The 20415-nt window shown below is 41.7% G+C and overlaps 1 protein-coding gene across 1 annotated transcript in view; it reads right to left on the bottom strand.

Moving 5' to 3' along the window:
• Nucleotides 1–242: 242 nt before the first annotated feature.
• The window catches only part of sdr16c5b (short chain dehydrogenase/reductase family 16C, member 5b), a 55733-nt gene continuing 35560 nt past the window's right edge, over nt 243–20415 (bottom strand). Inside the window, exons 5-8 of the mRNA XM_043689339.1 lie at nt 9945–10070; nt 5802–5875; nt 5442–5529; nt 243–849 (exon numbers count right to left, since the gene is read on the bottom strand). Of these exons, the coding sequence (XP_043545274.1) occupies nt 5468–5529; nt 5802–5875; nt 9945–10070 (262 nt within the window). The 3' untranslated portion in view covers nt 243–849; nt 5442–5467. The remainder of the gene's footprint in view (nt 850–5441; nt 5530–5801; nt 5876–9944; nt 10071–20415) is intronic.

The raw sequence follows: 20415 nt of genomic DNA, 5'->3' as shown, positions 1-20415 counted from the left end.
TCTATCCAATGTAAAACCCAGAATATTGAGTGGCCAGTCCTGTCCATCTCTTAGCCAGATTTCTGTAATAGCAATGATGTCCCAATCTCATCTTCCTAAAAGTCACCGAGTTCATCAGTCTTACCTACATGACCACTTGCATTGAAATAAATGCAATTTAGCTCTTCAGCGTTACTACATAACTCTGACACTCTTGTTGCTTATTATAGAGTAGGAATAATGTAAACACAGTTAGTCCATCCTATGTTTTACTATTTGTTCATTTATTATTTGTTCATATATTATGCACATCTTGCAAGATGTGGAAAACATCTAACAATGTATTTGCTGCAGAATAAAACAGATTTTAACTTTGTTTACATTTGTGACTTTGGTTTTGGTAAGTATGACGACATAAATGGCATTTCAAATAACACAAATAATGTTATGCTTTGCTGAGTAATACATCACTGTATGGAGGTAATGCCCACCACTGTCTGGAGTTGCCCTGAAGAATGCAGCAAATCCAATAGGGATGATCATCAAATTAATCCTTGGATCAAAAGGCTGATAAGCAGCTTTACAATGGGCTATTATGTGAATGGAATTATGCTGGGTTATGCAGGTCTACCTAGAGTTAATACTGCAGGGAATCCGTAATTGCTGTCTCTTCCAAGTAAGGCATACATTTGGCCAAAACATTCAGGATTGGTCATGTGCATGGATAATTCCAAGTAAGGTATACACTTGCACAGAAACTTGTGGATAAAGAGTCTGAAGAAATTCCTTTGTTCAGCAGCACTTAGAAGATTTGCGTTGTAAGAAGGTAAGATGTTGAGCAGAGTTTCATCTTGGTCAGCTGCCAACTCTCTTGGGTAAAAATGTTTCGGGTTAGTTACAGAAATCAGGGTATTGAAAGACAGTGATTGAGATATCAATAGACCTTAAAAAGCGAGTATTATTTGTTTAACTACTTAATAAATTAATTGCGTTTTATCAAGCTCTAAGTGTCTCCGCTATATCTTCGTCTATGCACGTACCATTGTCTCTCAGAGACGAGCAATACTAGAAGCAGTTTAGATAAGTTTAATAAGCTGTGCCTGAATCAAGATATTCTGATGGGACTTGACAGTGTAGATGCTGATAACATTTTCTCCAGTGGAAGAGACCAGAGATAGGGGACACAATTTAAAGTAAATGATCATCCACTGAAGACAAAGATAGAAGTACAATTTTTAATGTCCAAGGGTTGTTAAACTCTCATCGGAGAGCAGGTGGGAGGATCATTGAATATTTTTGAGACAGAGTTAGATTCTTCATCGACAGGGTAGTCAACAGCTATAAAGGATTCACATCAAAGTTATAACAGAATTGGGCTACAATCAGATCAGCTATGACCTTAATAAAATGGTGGGGCACGCTACAGGGACCAAATGGCTTATTCTTAATTTGTAAATATGGTTTACATGTTTTTACAAATTGTGGTGTTGCTTAACTGTAAGTCATCTATGTCAACAAGCAGATGGATAATAGATTAATAGAATGTAGGGAGCATAAGGACATTGAAAGAGTTTTAAATTATGTTAAAATTTTAAAGGGTAGAATGTGGGAGGTCAGTCTGGATTGTGTTGCTCTAGTCAAGTCCTGCAGTTTGAAGGTACCAATGAGGATTTCACCAGCAGAGCAGCTGAGGCAAAGGCAGATTCAGATGAGATTACACATATGGAAATAGGCAGCCATAATAGTGGTGCCAATATATGGTCAGTAACTCACCCTGGATCAAATATAATGCAGTCACACAATATATTAACCAATGCTGACCTTGCCCATAATTTTAAAAGTTTTTCACCAAAACCTTTCAAACTTGCAAGCTCATTAATCACTTTAAACAAAATGTTCACCATCTGAACATCTTTGTTGCTATATGCAAAGATGCAATGCAGGAAAGATTCTTGTGCTTTCAACTTTATCCTCTGCTTTCTCCTAAATTTAACATACATCCTTGCAATCTTCATTGTTAAAAATGGTGAACTATCTTCACACCAGTCTACCATCTGACAATCTAAACAGTTACAATTGCAGATTTTACATTTGATTTTCTCAACATGTCATTATTTAAAAAGTATTGAAAAGTTTATTTAAGAAGTTTCAAAGGTTATTAGAATTAACATGTCACACCTTCTCCTGACTTCAATATTATCTCTAGATAATAATACACTTTATTGCCTGGAATAAAAGCATGAATAGCGGGCACTGCTGCGAAGCAATGGAGGAGGATTCTGGGAGGAGTCAGCTGACTCACCAGTGACTGCCCAGGAGCAAATAAAAGTGAGGTAAGCTATAGTGGAGTGGTCATTTTGAGAAGGGTTGCTTTGTGGTTGAAGTGCTACTGGAGGTTTAAGTTTGGGCTTTGGTGAATACCAAGCTTCAGTGAGGACAGCGATCAGCAATGAAGTAAGGCAGTTGGAGCAGGAGCAAACTACTGCTGCTGTTAACCATACACAACAGCACTAGCAAACACTCCCCCCAGGACACTGGTCCAGTCCTGCCTCATACAGACCATCCAGTTTGTACGGGCACCATTTGCCCCAGAATCAGGTTCTGATGTCCCAGGAATTTGAATCCCTCCCTCTTGTACCATCCCACATATTCATCTCCGCTATCTTGCCATTCCTACTCTGACTAGCACATAGCACTGGTAGCAATCCTGAGATTACTGCCTAACTCCTTAAATTTAGCTTGTAGGACCTCATCCCATTTTTTGTACCTATAAGCATATGATGTAATTGGGATCATGTAGATCTAGCTCCAGGGTGACCAAAGATGGGAACTCAGTATCCAGAGGTAATCAATTTTCAGGAAAGATAGATCGAAAGGAAAGGGAGGTGGGGAAGTATTGCTGGTTAAGGAGGAGATTAATACAACAGTAGGGAAGCACATTGCCTGAATGGTGTGGAATCTATATGGTGGAACTGTGGAACACAAAGGGAAAAAAAAATTCATGGGAGCTCTGTATAGACCACCGAATAGTAGTTGTGATTTTGGGGATGGCAACAGACTAGAAATTAGAGATGCGTGCAGGAAGGATACAGCAGTTATTATGGGTGACTTCAATCTGCATATTGATTGGACTAACCAAACTGGTAGCAATGTGACAGAGGAGGATGTTCTGGATTGTATGAGAGATACCTTTCTCGACCAATATGTCAAGGAACCAACTAGAGAGCAGGTCATCTAGACTGGGTATTGTGTAATGAGAGAGGATTAATTAGCAACCTTGTGAGAGATCCTTTGGGGAAGTCACCATAATATGGTTGAATTCTTCATTAAGTTGGAGAGTGGCAAGTTAAATCGGAGACTTGGGTCATGAACTTAAACAATGCTAACTTTGATGGTATGAAGCATGCATTGGCCAATATAAGCTGACCAAAGATACTTAAGAGGTTGATGCTGAATAGGAAATGGCGGACATTTAAAGAACGTATGGATGAACTTCAACAATTGTACATCCCTATCTGGTGCGACAGTAAAACAGGGAAAGGTGGCTCATCCATGGCTAACAAGGGAAGTCAGGGCTAGTGTTAAAGCCAAAAGAAGGTATATAAATTGGTCAGAAAATGCAGCAAACTGGGAGAAGTTTGAAATTCAACAGAGGACAAGGGTTTAATTCAGAAGGTGAAAATAAAATAAGCTTGCAGAAAACATAAAAACTGACTGCAAAAGCTTCAAATCGATATGTAAAGAGAAAAAGATTGGTGAAGACAAATGTAGGTCCCTTACCGTTATAATCAGTGAATTCATAATGGACAACAAACAGTTGGCAGACCAATTGGATAAATAACCCTCCATAAATGCTAAGGGACAGGGGGTCAAGCATGAAGGAGAACTGAAGGAAATAGTATTAGGGAAATTAATAGGATTAAAACCCAGTAAGTTCTCTGGGCCTGATGCTCTGCATCCCAAAGTACGAAGGAAGTAGTGTTCAGTGTTGGGAAAAATGCTGGAGTCAATTATTAAAGATGTAATAACTGAGCATTTGGAAAGCAGTGACTGGATTTGTCCAGGTCAGCATGGATTCACTAAAGGAAAACCATGTTTGACAAATCTGGAATTTTTCAGGATGTGATCAGTAGAGTGGACAAAAGTGAATCAGTGGATATTAGATTAGATTACCTACAGTGTGGAAACAGGCCCTTCGGCCCAACAAGTCCACACCGACCCGCCGAAGCGTAACCCACCCAGACCCATTCTCCTACATTTACCCCTTACCTAACACTACGGGCAATTTAGCGTGGCCAATTCACCTAACCTGCACATTTTTGGATTGTGGGAGGAAACCGGAGCACCCGGAGGAAACCCACGCAGTCACGGGGAGAATGTGCAAACTCCACACAGTCAGTCGCCTGAGGCGGGAATTGAACCCGGGTCTCTGACGCTGTGAGGCTGCAGTGCTAACCACTGTGCCACCGTGCCACCCACAAAGTCCAGATATTGTGTATCTGGACTTTCAAAAGGCTTTTGACAAGTTCCCAAATAAGAAATGAGTGAGCAAAATTAAATCAGAGATAATGTATTGACATGATGGAGAACTGCTGGCAGATAGGAAGCACAGAGTTGCAATAACTGAGTCCTTTCCAGAGTGGCAAGGAGTGATAAGTTGGGTACCGCAGGGTTCAGTATTGGAACCACAGCTGTTCAAAGTATACATTAATGATTTGCACCAAGAAACTGAATGCAGTATCTCCAAATTTGCAGATGATACTAAGCTAAGCCAGCAATGAGTCCTCTGAGGAGGATGCTAAGAGGCTGCAGTCTGTCTTGGATAGGCTGGTTGAGTAGGCAAATGCTTGGCAAATGTAATACAATTTGGATAACTGTGAGGTTATTCACTTTGTTGGCAAACACAGGAAGGCAGATCATTATGTGAATGATGACAGTTTTGGAAAAGGTGAGCTACAATGAGAGCTAGGTATCATGGTAGAACAGTCGCTGAAGGCTGGCATGCAGATGTAGCTGACAGTGAGGGAAGCCGATGGCATGCTGACCTTCATAGCGAGAGGATTTGACTTTCGGAGTAGGGACATCTTGCTGAAGTTATACCAGGTCACATCCTAGTATATTGTACAGTTTTGGTCTCCTAGTCTGAAGGAGGACATTTTTACTATTGGGGGGGTTCAGCAAGCGTTTACAAGACTGATTCCTGGAATGGCAGGAGTGGCATATGAAGAAAGACCGAATCAACTAGGCTTGTACTCACTGGAATTTAGAACAATGAGGGGGATCTCATAGAAATATATAAAATCCTCATGGGACTGGACAGGCTAGATGCTGGAAGGAAGTTCCCAATGTTGGAAAATCCAGGACTAGGGATCACAGTCTAAGAATAAGGGGTAAACCATTCAGGACTGAGATCATGAAGAATTTCTTCAGTTAGAGAGTTATAAATCTGTGGAATTCCTTACCATAGAAGGCTGTTGGCACCAATTTGTTAGACAGAGCCCTCGTGGATAAAGGCATCAAGGTGTATGAAAAGAAGGTAGGAGTGGGATACTGAAATTGCATAATCAGTTATGATCATTATTGAATGATGGTGCAGACTAAAAAGCCAAATGGCCTACTCCTGCACCTGTTTTTTATGTTTCTATCACATATCGCAAGCTTGAACTTATCTTTAGAAAGTAAACATGGAATGCAAATATTGCAATCTGATACAGACATTCTGATCACAGAGTTATACCAATTACTGTATATTATAACGCATGTACTTCCACAAATTTCACTTTATTGATTCTGCAGATCATGTCAATCCTTTTTAACTCGACCTTTGAAGTGATCCATAACGTTGAAAACACCAAAGTAGTGTCCAAGTAGAATTCCCAGTTTCACAGGAAGCAAACTATTTCAGAGGAAAAAAGATAGATTGATGATTATATGATTTTGTTATGGCAACATTTAACGAAGGAAAAAAAGGTGTAAAAAAAAAGTCCATGATTAGTTTGCCATACATTTTACCAAAACAAGAATTAAAACAGTACATAAAATGATTAGATAAGATCGTTTCAGCACAATCACTTGTTTCAATTGCAGCCAGTTCTTTAAACTTGACTTTAGTCTGATAAACATATTGGAGTTAAGGCCAAAAGAAATTTGGTTCTATCAGCTCTGGCCAGAGACCTCACTCTTTTTAAAAAGATTTTAGATGACATCAATGCCAATTTTTAGAGTCATAGAGATGTACAGCATGAATCAGCCCCTTCGGTCCAACTTATCCATGCCGACCAGATATCCCAACCCAATCTAGTCCCACCTGCCAACACCCTGCCCATATCCTTCCAAACCCTTCCTATTCATATACCCATCCAGATGCCTTTCAAGTGTTGCAAGTGTACTAGCCTCCTCTGGCAGCTCATTCCATACACATACTACTCTCTGAGTGTAAACATTGCCTCTTAGGACTCTTTCATATCTTGCCCCTCTCACCCTAAACCTATGCTCTCTAGTTCTGGACTCCCCCACCCTAGGGAAGAGACTTTGTCTATTTACCATATCCATGCCTCGCATGATTTTCTAAACCTCTAAGGTCATCCCTCAGCCTCCGACACTCCAGGGAAAACAGCCCTAGCCTATTCAACCTCTCTCTACAGCTCAAAATCTCCAACCCTGGCAACATCCTTGTAAATCTTTTCTAAACCCTTTCAAGTTTCACAATATCTTTCCAATAGAAAGGAGACCAGAAATGCATGCAATATTCCAACAGTGGCCTAACCAATGTTACAGTCGCAACATGACCACCCAACCCCTGTACTCAAAACTCTGATCAATAAAGGAAAGCATACCAAACGCCTTCTTCACTATCCTATCTACCTGTGACTCTACTTTCAAGGAGCTATGAACTTGCACTCCAAGGTCTCTTTGTTCAGCAAATGCTCCCTAGGACCTTACCATTAAGTGAATAAGTCCTGCTAAGATTTGCTTTCCCAAAATGTATCTAAATTAAAATTCATCTGCCATTTCTCAGCCCATTGGCCCATCTGATCAAGATCCTATTGTAATCTGAGGTAACCCTCTTCGTTGTCCACTACATCTCCAATTTTGGTGTCATCAGCGAACTTACTGAAAAACAACCCTCCACCACCACCCTCTGTCTTCTATCTTTGAGCTAGTTCTATATCTAAATGGCGAGTTCTCCCTGTATTCCACAAGATCTAACCTTGCTCAGCAGTCTCCCATGGGCAACCTTGTCAAATGTCTCAGTTTGCAAAACAACACAATTATCTCAGTTTGCAAAAGTTTTTACAGAGTCAAAGAAGGTGGCACTGGAAAAGCGCAGCAGGTCAGGCAGCAACTGAGGAGGACAGTTGATGTTTTGGGCATATATCCTGTTGAAAAGCTTATGCCTAAAATGTCGACTGTCCTGCTCCTCAGATGCTGTCAGATCTGCTATGCTTTGCCAGCGCCACCCTTTTCGACTCTGACTTAGAGTCATAGAGATGAACAATTTCGGGCATGAGCTCTTCATCAGGAAAGCTGATAGGGGGGGGCAAGCCACAACCTTGGTAATTATAGACCGGTGAGCCTTACATTAGTTATGGGTAAAATGTTGGAAAGGATTATAAGAGACAGGATTTATAATCATCTAGAAAGGAATAATTTGATTAGGTATAGTCAACAAGGTTTTGTGAAGGGTAGGTCGTGCCCCACAAACCTTAGAGTTCTTTGAGTAGGTGACCAAACAGGTGGATGAGAGTAAATCGGTTGATGTGGTATATATAGAATTCAGTAAAGCATTTGATAAGGTTTCCCATGGTAAGCTATTGCAGAAAATACGGAGGCATGGGATTGAGGGTGACTTAGCGGTTTGGATCAGAAATTAGCTAGCTGAATGACGACGGAGAGGGGTGCTTGATGAGAAATGTTAATTCTAGTGTTCAGTTACCTAGTGGTGTACCGCAAGGATCTGCTTTGGGTCCACTGCTGTTTGTCATTTCTATAAATAACCTCGATGAGGGCGCAGAAGGATGGGTTAGTAAATTTGTGGATGACATTAAAGTCAGTGGAGTTGAGAACAGTGTGGTAGGGAGTTGCAGGTTACAGAGGGACATAGATAAGTCGCAGAGCTGGGCTGAGAGGAGGCAAATGAGTTAATGCGGAAAAGTGTGAGGTGATTCATTTTGGAAGGAGTAACAGGAATACAGTGTACTGGGCTAATGGTAGGATTCTTGGTAGTGTGGACGTACATAGATCCCTGAAAATTGCCACCCAGGTTGATAGGGTTGTTAAGAAGGCGTACAGTTTGTTAGCTTTTATTGGTAGAGGGACTGAGTTTTGGAGCCACGAGGTCATGCTGCAGCTGTACAAAACTCTAGTGTGGCCACATTTGGAGTTTTGCATATAGTTCTGGCCTCCGCATTAGAGGAAGGAAGTGAAAACTTTTGAAAGGGTGCAAAGGAGATTTACTAGGATGTTGCCTGGTATGGAGGGAAGGTCTTCAGAGGCTGAGGGACTTGAGGCTGTTTTCATTAGAGAATAGGTTCAGAGGTGACTTCATAGAGACATTCAAGATGGTCAGAGAATTAGATAGGGTGGACCATGAGAGCCTTTTTCCTCGGGTTGTGATGGCTAGCATGAAGGGACATAGTGTTAAATTGAGGGGTGATAGATATATGACGGATGTCAGAGGTAGATTCTTTACTCAGAGTAGTAAAGGCACGGAATGCCCTGCCTGCAACAGTAGTAGACTCACCAACTTTAAAGGCATTTAAATAGTCTTTGGATAAATATATGGATGATAATGGAATTGTGTAGGTTAGATGGGCTTCAGATCAGTTTGGTAAAAACAGATCAGTTCAGGTCAGTGCAACATCGAAGGCTGAAGGGCCTGTAGTCTGCTGCATTGTTCTATGTTCCACCATGGACTCTAACAATTCTCTAAGGGACAGTAAATTCGAAAGCTAGTGAGCTGTACTGTAGAAGGTTAGGTGTCGCTGATGCATGGGAATTACACCACCTGCAAGTCACACACTATCCTGCTTTGGAAATACATTCCTACAATTTGAATATTGCTTGGTCAAAATTCTATTGCCTACACAACACTAACTGTAGCAGTTAAATAAGAGGCTTAACACCATCTTCTTGGCAATTAATAATAACATTGAAAGCTGGTCTTCCTTTCCATGAAGAAATTAAAAAAATAATTATTTTTATTTAGTTATTAGTTTTGAAATTTTTGAGATACTATTATTTCTTTGTACTAATGAACATTTTTACTGAATGGAAGTGTATAACAGAAAGAAAATGAACTTTTATTCCTTGTCTATAAAATGCATGAAGTAGCCTAATAGTCATACTTTGTTTTCAGCATTATAAATTTTTTTTTGAATAAGTTAACAATGTCAAATTAGCCCCAAAACATTCACTGTAACATATTACTTGCATTTCCATTCATAATAAATTATCTTTCGACTTCCTTACAGCTTCTTTATATTTTTGTATGCATTCACACTCAACTGTAAAATCTACCTGCAATGTTGGCAGATGGGAATTATGTTAATAACAATGTGATGCTTTTTCTTATAATTGGTCAAAGTAGTGTTCAAAAATACAATGTTTCACTATTACAGAAATTTCTTCTGTAATGTGATGGCTGCAACCCTGTGTTATAGAAAAATTGCACTTTACAAAGTGCTTAAAGCGTTGGTGTGATAGTCATGTTACCTCCAACACACGTTTAAAGTTTGATCTGTGGAAACAGCATCCTAAATTCGTCAATCACATTACAGCGAATTTGTATTGACGAAACACACATTATAACAGAATGACCTATATATTTGTTTGTCACGCAGGATTTTTCTTCTACATGTAGGTTCATTGTATAAAACACAGTTGTTTAATAGAGATTTATTACATCCAAGACAAAAGACAATATAAAAAGTTTTACAATACAGACAGAGATAAATTATACTTACTTCTTAATAGCAAACATAAAATATAGACTTCGTGGCATCACAAGTAGTACTTGATCCCGTAAAATGGCATCTGTAATCTTTTTAGCAGCATAATTCACATCCAATATAGGAAGGAGGTGTGGCCACCTGTATAGAAATTAAATATAAATTGAGGTAAAAACCTGAGTTTGATTGCTTGCAATGTGTCCAACAATAAATTACATGTGGTTTGAACAGTTAGAAATGTCAGCCTCTTAAAATCGCTAACACAAATTTTCTCCAACGTTTTTCTTCAGGTCCTCCCTGTTAACAGTTAGACTTAAAAATAATCATAATAGCAACTGTCTGCTGTTTGCAATATCTGTAATAAATATCTGATTGTACTAGATCATAAATTTTCATTCAATGCAATGAAGGCTTCTCAGCACTTTCATTGGAATTGTGTCAGCCATGGCTTAGGTGATGACACATTCACTGCTAAAAGACAAGGCTCTGGCTTCAAGTACCAATCCAAGAATTGAAACTAAAAAATAAAACAAGGCTGATCCCCATGTGCAGTACTAAACATGCACCAGACTGTCAGAGTCTTTTAACGAAACATTAACCTGAAGCCCCATCTGCCTGCATAGATGGATCTGACAAAAAAAACCCCATGGTGCTATTTTGAAGAGGAGCAGGGAAGTTATCTTCAGTGTCCTAACACTTAGCCCTCAAACAACATTTAAAAATTTTTTTTTATAATAAGCATTTACTGTTTATGGGAGTTTGCTCTGTGCCAACTTTATAGCAATGATTAAAAGAGCCTAGAACAGGAAGCTGAACTGATTCTCAACGAGATTTTCAATCGAATCATCGAGTCCTTACAGTGCATACAGAGGCCATTTGACTCTCTGGTTCTGCACTGACCCTCCAAATTACATCCTACTCAATCCTCCATATTTATCACGGCCAATCCATCTTTGGACTGTGTGAAGCAATTGGGAGAAAGTGAGGACGACAGATACAGATGATCAGTCAACATATGTGGTGCTGGAAAAGCACAGCCAATCTGGCAGCATTCAAGAAGCAGGAGAGTCAACGTTTCAAGCATAAGCTCTTCATCAAGAGCTGACCAGCTATACTTTTCCAGCACCACACGTTTTGACGGTGGGAAGCAATTGGGACACCTGGTGGAAGCCCATGCAAACATGAGTTGAATGTGCAAGCTCCACACAGATAGTCACCTAAGGTTGGAATTGAATCCAGGTCCCTAGTACTGAGGCAGCAGCGTTAACCATAATGCCACTACAGGAGCACCAACGAGGCAAGCGGATTTACAGTAAACAAATAACTTGTCTATATGTTGTTTTGGACTGTTTCGAATACAAAGTCAGAAAAGGATTTTCCGAATGTTTTACCATTCTTGGTCCAGTTTTTGTCTGCTTTGGCATCTCTCTTGTGTAGGCAAGAGGGGCACAGGGGTTTGGGGGACAGTCATAATGCACCAGGAGTGTGTGAAGCAGGGTTGATGGAAGATTGGATTATTTTCTGACTGTAATTTTCATTTGATAACCATTTTTAAACTTTCAATTGCATATAAAAATGAACATATTGTTGACTGCCTTTAGAATCTCGAAAACCTCAAGCTCATCTTCATGCCAAACCTCCTTTCCTTTCACCTTACTCAAGGACAATAAATCATTCTAGCACGCTGTATTCCACTCATCAACACACCTGATGTTCTTGGTATTCCCTCAAAAGGCCAAAGTTCCTCTAGACCTATAAATGGACAGCGAAGCGGGTTATCTCAGATTACAACATGATCTTGACCAGATGGGCCAATGGGCAAAGAAGTGGCAGGTGGAGTTAAATTCAGATAAATGCGAGGTGCTGCATTTTGGGAAAGCAATTCTTAGCAGGACTTATACACTTAATGGTAAGGTCCTAGGGAGTGTTGCTGAACAAAGAGATCTTGGAATGCACATTCATAGCTCCTTGAAAGTGGAGTCGCAGGTAGGTAGGATAGTGAAATCGGCGTTTGGTATACTTTCCTTTATTGGTCAGAGTATTGAGTACAGAAGTTGGGAGGTCATGTTGGTTGGGAGGTCATGTTGCAGCTGAACAGGACATTGGTTAGGCCACTGTTGGAATATTGCATGCAGTTCTGGCCTCCTTGCTATCGGAAAGATGTTGTGAAACTTGAAAGGGTTCAGAAAAGATTTACAAGGAAGTTGTTAGGGTTGGAGGATTTGAGCTACAGGGAGAGGCTGAACAGGCTGGGGCTGTTTTCCCTAGAGCGTTGGAGGCTGAAAGCTGGCCTTATAGAGGTTTATACAATTATGAGGGGCATGGATAGGGTAAATAGATAAAGCCCTTCCTGAAGAAGGGCTTATGCCCGAAACGTCGATTCTCCTGTTCCCTGGATGCTGCCTGACCTGCTGTGCTTTTCCAGCAACACATTTTCAGCTCTGATCTCCAGCATCTGCAGACCTCACTTTCTCCCCTAAATAGATAAAGTCTTTCCCCTGGGTTCAGGGAGTCCAGAAATAGATAGCATAGGTTTAGGGTGAGAGGAGAAAGATATAAAAAAAGACCGAAGGGGCAACTTTTTCACGCAGAGGGTGGTACGTGTATGGAATGAGCTGCCAAAGGAAGTGGTGGAGGCTGGTACAATTGCAACATTTAAGAGGCATATGGATGGGTATATGAATAGGAAGGGTTTGGAGGGATATGGGCCGGGTGCTGGCAGGTGGGACTAGATTGGGTTGGGATAGCTTGTCGGCATGGGTGGGTTGGACCGAAAGGTCTGTTTCCATGCTGTACATCTCTATGACTATCTCTGCGCACTCTACCTTCCTCCAATTTTGACCCTACATACATTCCAATTTCCTTCACCTCTCTACTGATGACTCTGCATTTAGTTGCTGACAGCACACATTCTTGGAACTCCCTCCCTAAAGCTCCACATTTAATTCCTCTCAAAATTTCTTCCTTAAAATCTACCATTGCCAAACATTTGGTCGCTTGTCCTTATGTCTCCTTATGTGCTTCAGTGCCAACTTTGTCTGATAACATTCATCTGAAGTATCTTGGGATGTTTCAAAGAGTTGAAAGTTGATATATCAAACGCAAGCTGTTGTAATGCTCCTATTATGAAGGCACTGGGATGAACTTTTCAAGATTGGGGAAAAAAAAGCAATAATGTTTTTATTGATAAGGATATCAAAGAATAGACAAAGAATTGTAAATACATTTGACATAAATTAATTACTTACAGTGTGGAAACAGGCCCTTCGGCCCAACAAGTCCACACCGACCCTCCGAAGAGCAACCCATTCCCCTACATCTACCCCTTCACCTAACACTACGGGCAATTTAGCATGTCCAATTCACCTAGCCTGCACATCTTTAGTGCTGTGGGAGGAAACCGGAACACCCGGAGGAAAACCACACAGACACGGGGAGAATGTGCAAACTCCATACAGACAGTTAGTGGGCGGCACGGTGGAGGGGTATGGGTGGGTTGCGCTTCGGCGGGGCGGTGTGGACTTGTTGGGCCGAAGGGCCCGTTTCTACACTGTAAATAATCTAATCTAAAAAAGTTGCCCGAGGTGGGATTTGAACCCGGGTCTCTGGCGCTGGGAGGCAGCAGTGCTAACCACCCGGCCCAAATCCCTCCAAACCCTTCCTATTCATATACCCATCCAAACGCCTCTTAAAGTTCAGCTATTATCTGATTTATTGGCATACTCCTGTTCCTGCAACTGGGATGTAATATTAATTTGAATATGAAGTTTAAATACTATTAGAGCAGCCCTTTCTCTATGGATCTATAGAACACTCATTTAAACAGAAAAAAAGTACTGCAATCTTAATCTTATGACTTTGGCTCTTAGTTGTTGGAGCTAATTTCCTGGAATTCCAGGAGCAATAATTCCTGCTTTATAAGCTGTTACATTGTTTTGGAACTTTGGGGAGAAAAAAAATCAAAACAAGAGCATCTTTAAAAGGAGGAAGGGAGACCAAGGCAGAGACCACGTGGTCAGTGTAGGAGAGAGACAAAGAAACTTGCATTGCTGAGTGACTCTGCACAGAGTGAGTGAATCTGCACAGCTACTGCCTTTGCTGTTTGAGTTCAAGTATTTCTGGACATCGGAGCATCTCTAAGAAAAATTAACAAACAGCGAAAATCACAGCTGACCTTGAAGAAACCTTTGTGGGAGAACTCACAGCACAGGAACACATAATTGCATGGTTTTTAAGTGTAACTTGGCTTTTTTGTTGTATGTCTACAATCGTGAGTAGAGTGGGTTATTTTTGATTTTATTGAGATCAGTCTCTGGATTAAAATTTAAAAATGGAAAATACAGGTACTAAGTTAACCTCGAACAGTGTTTTTTTTAAATTTCAGAGTCTGTAGATTGTTAAGGTGCAAATATGGCCTTTAGTACAGTGGCGTACTCTTCCCCTCAGATATGGAACATTAGGGAGAGTTTCCATGTTCTTGACGATTATGTCTGCAGTAAGTGTGCTTGGTTGCAAATTCTATCACATTGCATGGATTGGTTGGAGCAAAGCAATGAGGAATTTACAGGAGGTATGATGGATGGCAGTTAAAGGAAGGGGGAAAAACCTCAGGTAGATGGGTTGCCTCCAGGAAAGGTAGGAGAGGCAGGCAGGTCATGCAGAAGTCTCCCGTGGCTATCTCCACCTCAAACAAGTACAGAGGAACCTCAATTATCCAAAGGACACAGGCGTGCAGTATTTTGCTTGGTTAATCGCATTCCGGACAACATAGTTTAGCGGAGCATTGGGATATTGCGATCTTACTGGATAATTCGATAATCAGATAATCAAATTCCCGATAATCGAGGTTCCTCTGTAGGCTGTTTTGGAAAATCTACGGCGTCTTGGACTTTCATGGAAATAGTGCACAAACAGTCAAGTATTTGGTACCGAGACTGGCTCTAATGTAAAAAGAGGTACATCAAGTTCCAAGCGATCGATTGTGATAGGGGAGTTTCTAGTCAGAGGCACAGACGGACATTTCTGTGGCCCACAGTGAAAAATTAGAATGGCGTGTTGGCTCCCTGGTGCCAGGAACAAGGATATCTCGGAAAGGGTGCAGAATATTCTCAAAGGGTAGTGGGACCAGCAGGAGTTCATTTTACACATTGGAACTAACAATGTTGGAAGGAAAAAGGATGAGAATCTCAAGGGAGAACACAGGAAGTTAGGCAGGAATTTAAAATTAGGTCCTCGAGGGTTAGTGAGGGTAGGAATAAGAGGATATAGCAGATGAATGCGTGGCTGAGGAGCTGGTGCAGGGGAGAAGGGTTCACATTTTTGGATCATTGGAATCTCTTCTGGGGTAGAAGTGACTTATACAAAAAGGACAGATTGCACTGAATTGGAAGGGGACTAAAGTACTGGCAGGGAGATTTGCTAGAGCTGCTTGGGATGATTTAAACTAATAAGGTGGGGCAGGGTTATCAGTGAGATAGTGAGGAAAGAGATCAGTCTGAAACTGGTGAAATTGGGAAAAGGAACAAATCAGTCAGCCAGGGGAGGCAGGAACAAAGCAGAGAACAAGGCGGGACTGATAAATTAAACAGCATTTATTTCAACGCAAGAGCCCCAATAAGGAAAGCAGATGAACTCAGGGCATGGTGTGGAACATGGGACAGGGATATTGAATGGCAGCTGAAGGTTCCAGGATACAAATGTTACACGAAGGATAGAAAGGTGCAAGAGTAGATGGGGAATGGCGTTTCTGATAAGGGATAGCATTACGGCTGCACCTAAGGAGGATATTCTTAGGAATATGTCCAGGCAAGTAATTTGGGTGGAACTGAAAAATAAGAAAGGGATGATCACCTTATTTAAATTGGGTAATAGACACCACCCTCTCTCCTCCCCCCCCCCCCCAATAGTCAGCAGGGAATTGAGAAACAAATTTGTAAGGAGATCTCAGTTATCTGTAAGAATAATAGGGTTGTTAATGTAGGGGATTTTAACTTGTCAAATATAGTGTTAAGGGTTTACTTTTAGATTACTTACAGTGTGGAAACAGGCCCTTTTGGCCCAACAAGTCCACACCGACCCTCCGAAGAGCAACCCACCCAGACCCATTCCCCTACATTTACCCCTTCACCTAACACGATGGACAATTTAGCCAATTCACCTAACCTGCACATTTTTGGACTGTGGGAGGAAACCGGAGCATCCGGAGGAAACCTCACGCAGACACGGGGAGAATGTGCAAACTCCACACAGACAGTTGCCTGAAGCGGGAATTGAACCCAGGTCTCTGGCGCCATGAGGCAGCAGTGCTAACCACTGTGCCCATTAGATGGAGAGGAATTTGTTAAGTCTGTACAAGAAATTTTCTGATTCAGTGTATGGATGTACCTACTAGAGAAGGTGCAAAACTTGGAGGAGAAAGTGAGGTCTGCAGACGCTGGAGATCAAAGCTGAAACTTTATTGCTGGAACAGCACAGCAGGTCAGACAGCATCTAGGGAAAAGGAGATTCGACGTTTCGGGCACATGCCCTTCCTCAGGCATGTGCCCGAAACGTCGAATCTCCTTTTCCCTAGATGCTGTCTGACCTGCTGTGCTGTTCCAGCAATAAAGTTTCAGCAAGGTGCAAAACTTGACCTGCTTTTGGGAAATAAGGTAGGGCAAGTGACTGAGGTAACAGTAGGGGAGCACTTTGGAGCCAGCAACCATAATTCTGCTGGTTTTAAAGTAGTGGTGGAAAAGGATAGATCGGTTCTAAAAGTTAAAGTTGTAAATTGGAGGAAGGCCAATTTTGATGGTATGAGGCAAGAACTTTCCAAAGTTGATTTCAGGCTGATGGGAAAGGGACGACTGGAAAATAGGAAGCCTTCAAAAGTGAGATAATGAAAGTCCAGGGACAGTATGTTCCTGTTAGGGTGAAAGGCAAGCTTGGTAGGAGTGGGGAACTCTGGATGACTAAAGAAATTTAGGTTTTGGTTAAGAGAAAGAAGGAAGCATATGTCAGGTATAGACAGCAGAAGTGAATCCTCAGAAGAGTATAAAGGCAGTAGGAGTATACTTAAGAGTGAGGTCAGCAGGGCAAAAAGGGGACATGAGACAGTTTTGGCCAATAGGGTTTTAAGGAGAATCCAAAAGGATTTTATAAATACATCTAGGACAAAAAGGTAATGAGGGAGAAAACTCAACCCCTCAAAGATCAGTAAGGCAGCCTATGTGTGGAACAGCAGGAGAAGGAGGATATACAAATGGATATTTTGCATCAGTGCTTACTGTGGAGAAGGACATGGAAGATATAGAATGTGAGGAAATAAATGGTGACATTTTGAAAAATTACACCATATTACACAGGCAGTGGTGCTGGATGTCTTAAAACACAAAGATGCATAAATTCCCAGGAACTGATCAGGTGTACCCTAGAATTCTGTGGGAAGCTAGGGAAGTGATTGGTGGGCCCTTTGCGGAGATATTTGGATCATCGATAGTCACAGGTGAGGTGCCTGAAGACTGGAGATTGGGTAACATGGTGCCACTATTTAAGAAAGGTGCTAAGGACAAGCCAGGGAACTATAGACTGGTAAGCCTCCCATCAGTGATGGGCAAGTTGTTGAAGGGGATTTGAGGGACAAAATTTACATCTATTTGGATAGACAAGAAATGATTAGGGATCATCAACATGGCTTTCTTCATGGGAAAATCATGTCTCGCTAACTTGATTAAGTTTTTTGAAGAAGTAATGAATTGGATAGAGCAGTGCAAGTGATCTATATATGGCGTTCAACAAGGTTCCTCAGGGTAAACTAGTTAGCAAGGTTAGATAGCATGGATACAGGGAAACTAGCCATTTGCATGCAGAACTGGCTCAAAGGTAGAAAAGAGGGCGTTGGTGGTGGAGGGTTCCTTTTCAGACTGGAGACCTGTGACCAGTGGTGTGCTACAAGGATCGGTGCTGGGTCCACTGCTTTTCATTATTTATACAAATATAACATGAAAGGAGGAGGTATAGTTAGTAAGTTTGCATATGACACCAACATTGGCGGTGTAGTGAACAGCAAAGAAAATCACCTCACAACAGGGTCATGGTCAGATGAGCCAATGGGCCAAGGAGCAGCTAATGGAGTTGAATTTAGATAAATTGAGGTACTGCATTTTGGAAAGCCAAATCAGGGCAGACCTTATACACTTAATAGTAAGGTCCTTGGGAGTATTGCTAAACAAAGGGACCTTGGAGTGCAGCTTCACAGAACATAGAACAAAGAAGAATACAGCGCAGAGCTATGCCCCCTCTTAATAGCTGACTCCATACGTGGAAAAAGATTTTCACTGTCGACCCTATCTAAACCCCTAATCATCTTGTACACCTCTGTCAAGTCACCCCTAAACCTTCTTTTCTCCAATGAGAACAGCCCCAAGTGCCTCAGCCTTTCCTCATACGATCTTTCTACCATACCAGGCAACATCCTGGTAAACCTCCTCTGCACCCGTTCCAGTGCCTCCACATCCTTCCTATAGTATGGCGACCAAAACTGCACACAATACTCCAGATGCGGCCGCACCAGAGTCTTATACAACTGCAACATGACCTCAGTACTCCGGAACTCAATTCCTCTACCAATAAAAGCCAGTACGCCATATGCCTTCTTCACCGCACTATTTACCTGGGTGGCAACTTTCAAAGATTTGTGTACATGGACACCAAGATCTCTCTGCTCATCCACACTACCAAGTATCCGACCGTTAGCCCAGTACCCCATCTTTTTATTACTCTTACCAGAGTGAATCACCTCACACTTAGCTACATTGAACTCCATTTGCCACCTTTCTGCCCAGTTCTGCAGCTTATCTATATCCCGCTGTAATCTGCCACATCCTTCCTCACTGTCCTTGAAAGTGGAGTCGCAAGTAGATAGAATTGTGGAGAGAGCTTGTGGTCAGAGCACTGAGTATATGAGTTGGTGTGGTCATGTGGGGCTGTACAGGGACATTGGCTAGACCACTTTTGGAATATTGTGTACAATTCTGGACTCCCTGCTACAGGAAGGATGTTGCGAAACTTGAAAGGGTTTAGAAAAGATTTACAAAGAAATTGCCAGGACTGGAGGATTTGAGCTATTAGGGAAGATTGAATAAGTTGGGGCAGTTTTTTCGCTGGAACACGAAAGCGAAGGGGTGACCGTATAGAGGTTTATAAAATCATGAGGGGAATGGACAGGGTAAATAGACAAGGTCTTTTCCCTGGGTTGAGGGTGTCCAGAACTAGAGGGCACAGGTTTAGGGTGAGAGGGGAATATTTAAAAGGGACCTAAGAGGCAGGTTTTTCACACAAAGGGTGGTGTGTGTATGAAATGAGTTGCCAGAGGAAGTGGTGGAGGCTGTTACAATTATAACATTTAAAAGGCATCTGGATGGGTATATGAATAGGAAGGATTTAGAGGGAAATGGGCCAAGTGTTGGGAAATAGGGCTCGATTAATTTAGAATATCTGGGCAGCATGAATGAGTTGGATTGAAGGTTCTGTTTCCATTCTGTACATCTCTATTATTATTATTTTGACATGCTAATTTCTTTTTCTTTCATGTATAATATTAATCAATGCAACTTTTAAACTCCTTCTTCTACGGCATTTGTTATGGACTAAGCCAGACCCCTCAAAACATATTTAAGCAGATAGCCTACACGTCGCAGTTTTGCTGTTTGTTCAGCATTCCTGATGAAGGGCTTATACCCAAAACATCAATTCTCCTGCTCCTCAGATGCTGCCTGACACACTGTGCTTTTCCAGCAACACACTCTCGACTCTGATCTCCAGCATCTGCAGTACTTAATTTCTCCTATTTGTTTAGCTCAGTGTATAGTGGATAACCCCAGAGTAAATTAGCTGAGTCAACTGCCAAGTTTCACACAAACAAAATTTATTTACAAACTTATGTAACGAAACACCAAGAGCAGAAAACAGAATACCAGATAACTTATCTTCTTCAAACCCAACTTAATGATGCTGTTCTGTAAATACGTGCAACAATCCCAATACACATATCCCTGAGCACAAATAGTAAAAAAAGAATTAACAAACTAGAGCTTACAGGCTTGAAGTTAGGAGAGAGAAAAGCTTCCAGTTTCCCCTGTGACTCTAACTTAACACACTCCCACACTGAATCGAACTGCACAGCTAGAGAGCTGGCCACGCTCCCTTGACTATACCAGTTTTTGGAAAAGCGCAGCAGGTCAGGCAGCATCCGAGGAGAATCGACATTTCGGGCTTGAGCCCTTCTTCAGGAATGAGGCAAGTGTGCCAAGCAGGCTAAAATAAAAGGTAGGGAGGAGGGACTTGGGGGAGGGGCGTTGGAAATGCGATAGGTGGAAGGAGGTTAAGGTGAGGGTGATAAGGTGAGGGTGATAGGCCGGAGTGGGGGTGGAGAGGTCAGGAAGATGATTGCAGGTTAGGAAGGTGGTGCTGAGTTCAAGGGTTGGGACTGAGACAAGGTGGGGGGAGG

This window comes from Chiloscyllium plagiosum, chromosome 4, assembly GCF_004010195.1.
Source record: "Chiloscyllium plagiosum isolate BGI_BamShark_2017 chromosome 4, ASM401019v2, whole genome shotgun sequence".
NCBI classification, from domain to species: domain Eukaryota; kingdom Metazoa; phylum Chordata; class Chondrichthyes; order Orectolobiformes; family Hemiscylliidae; genus Chiloscyllium; species Chiloscyllium plagiosum.
This window is presented reverse-complemented; position numbering and strand designations above follow the sequence as displayed.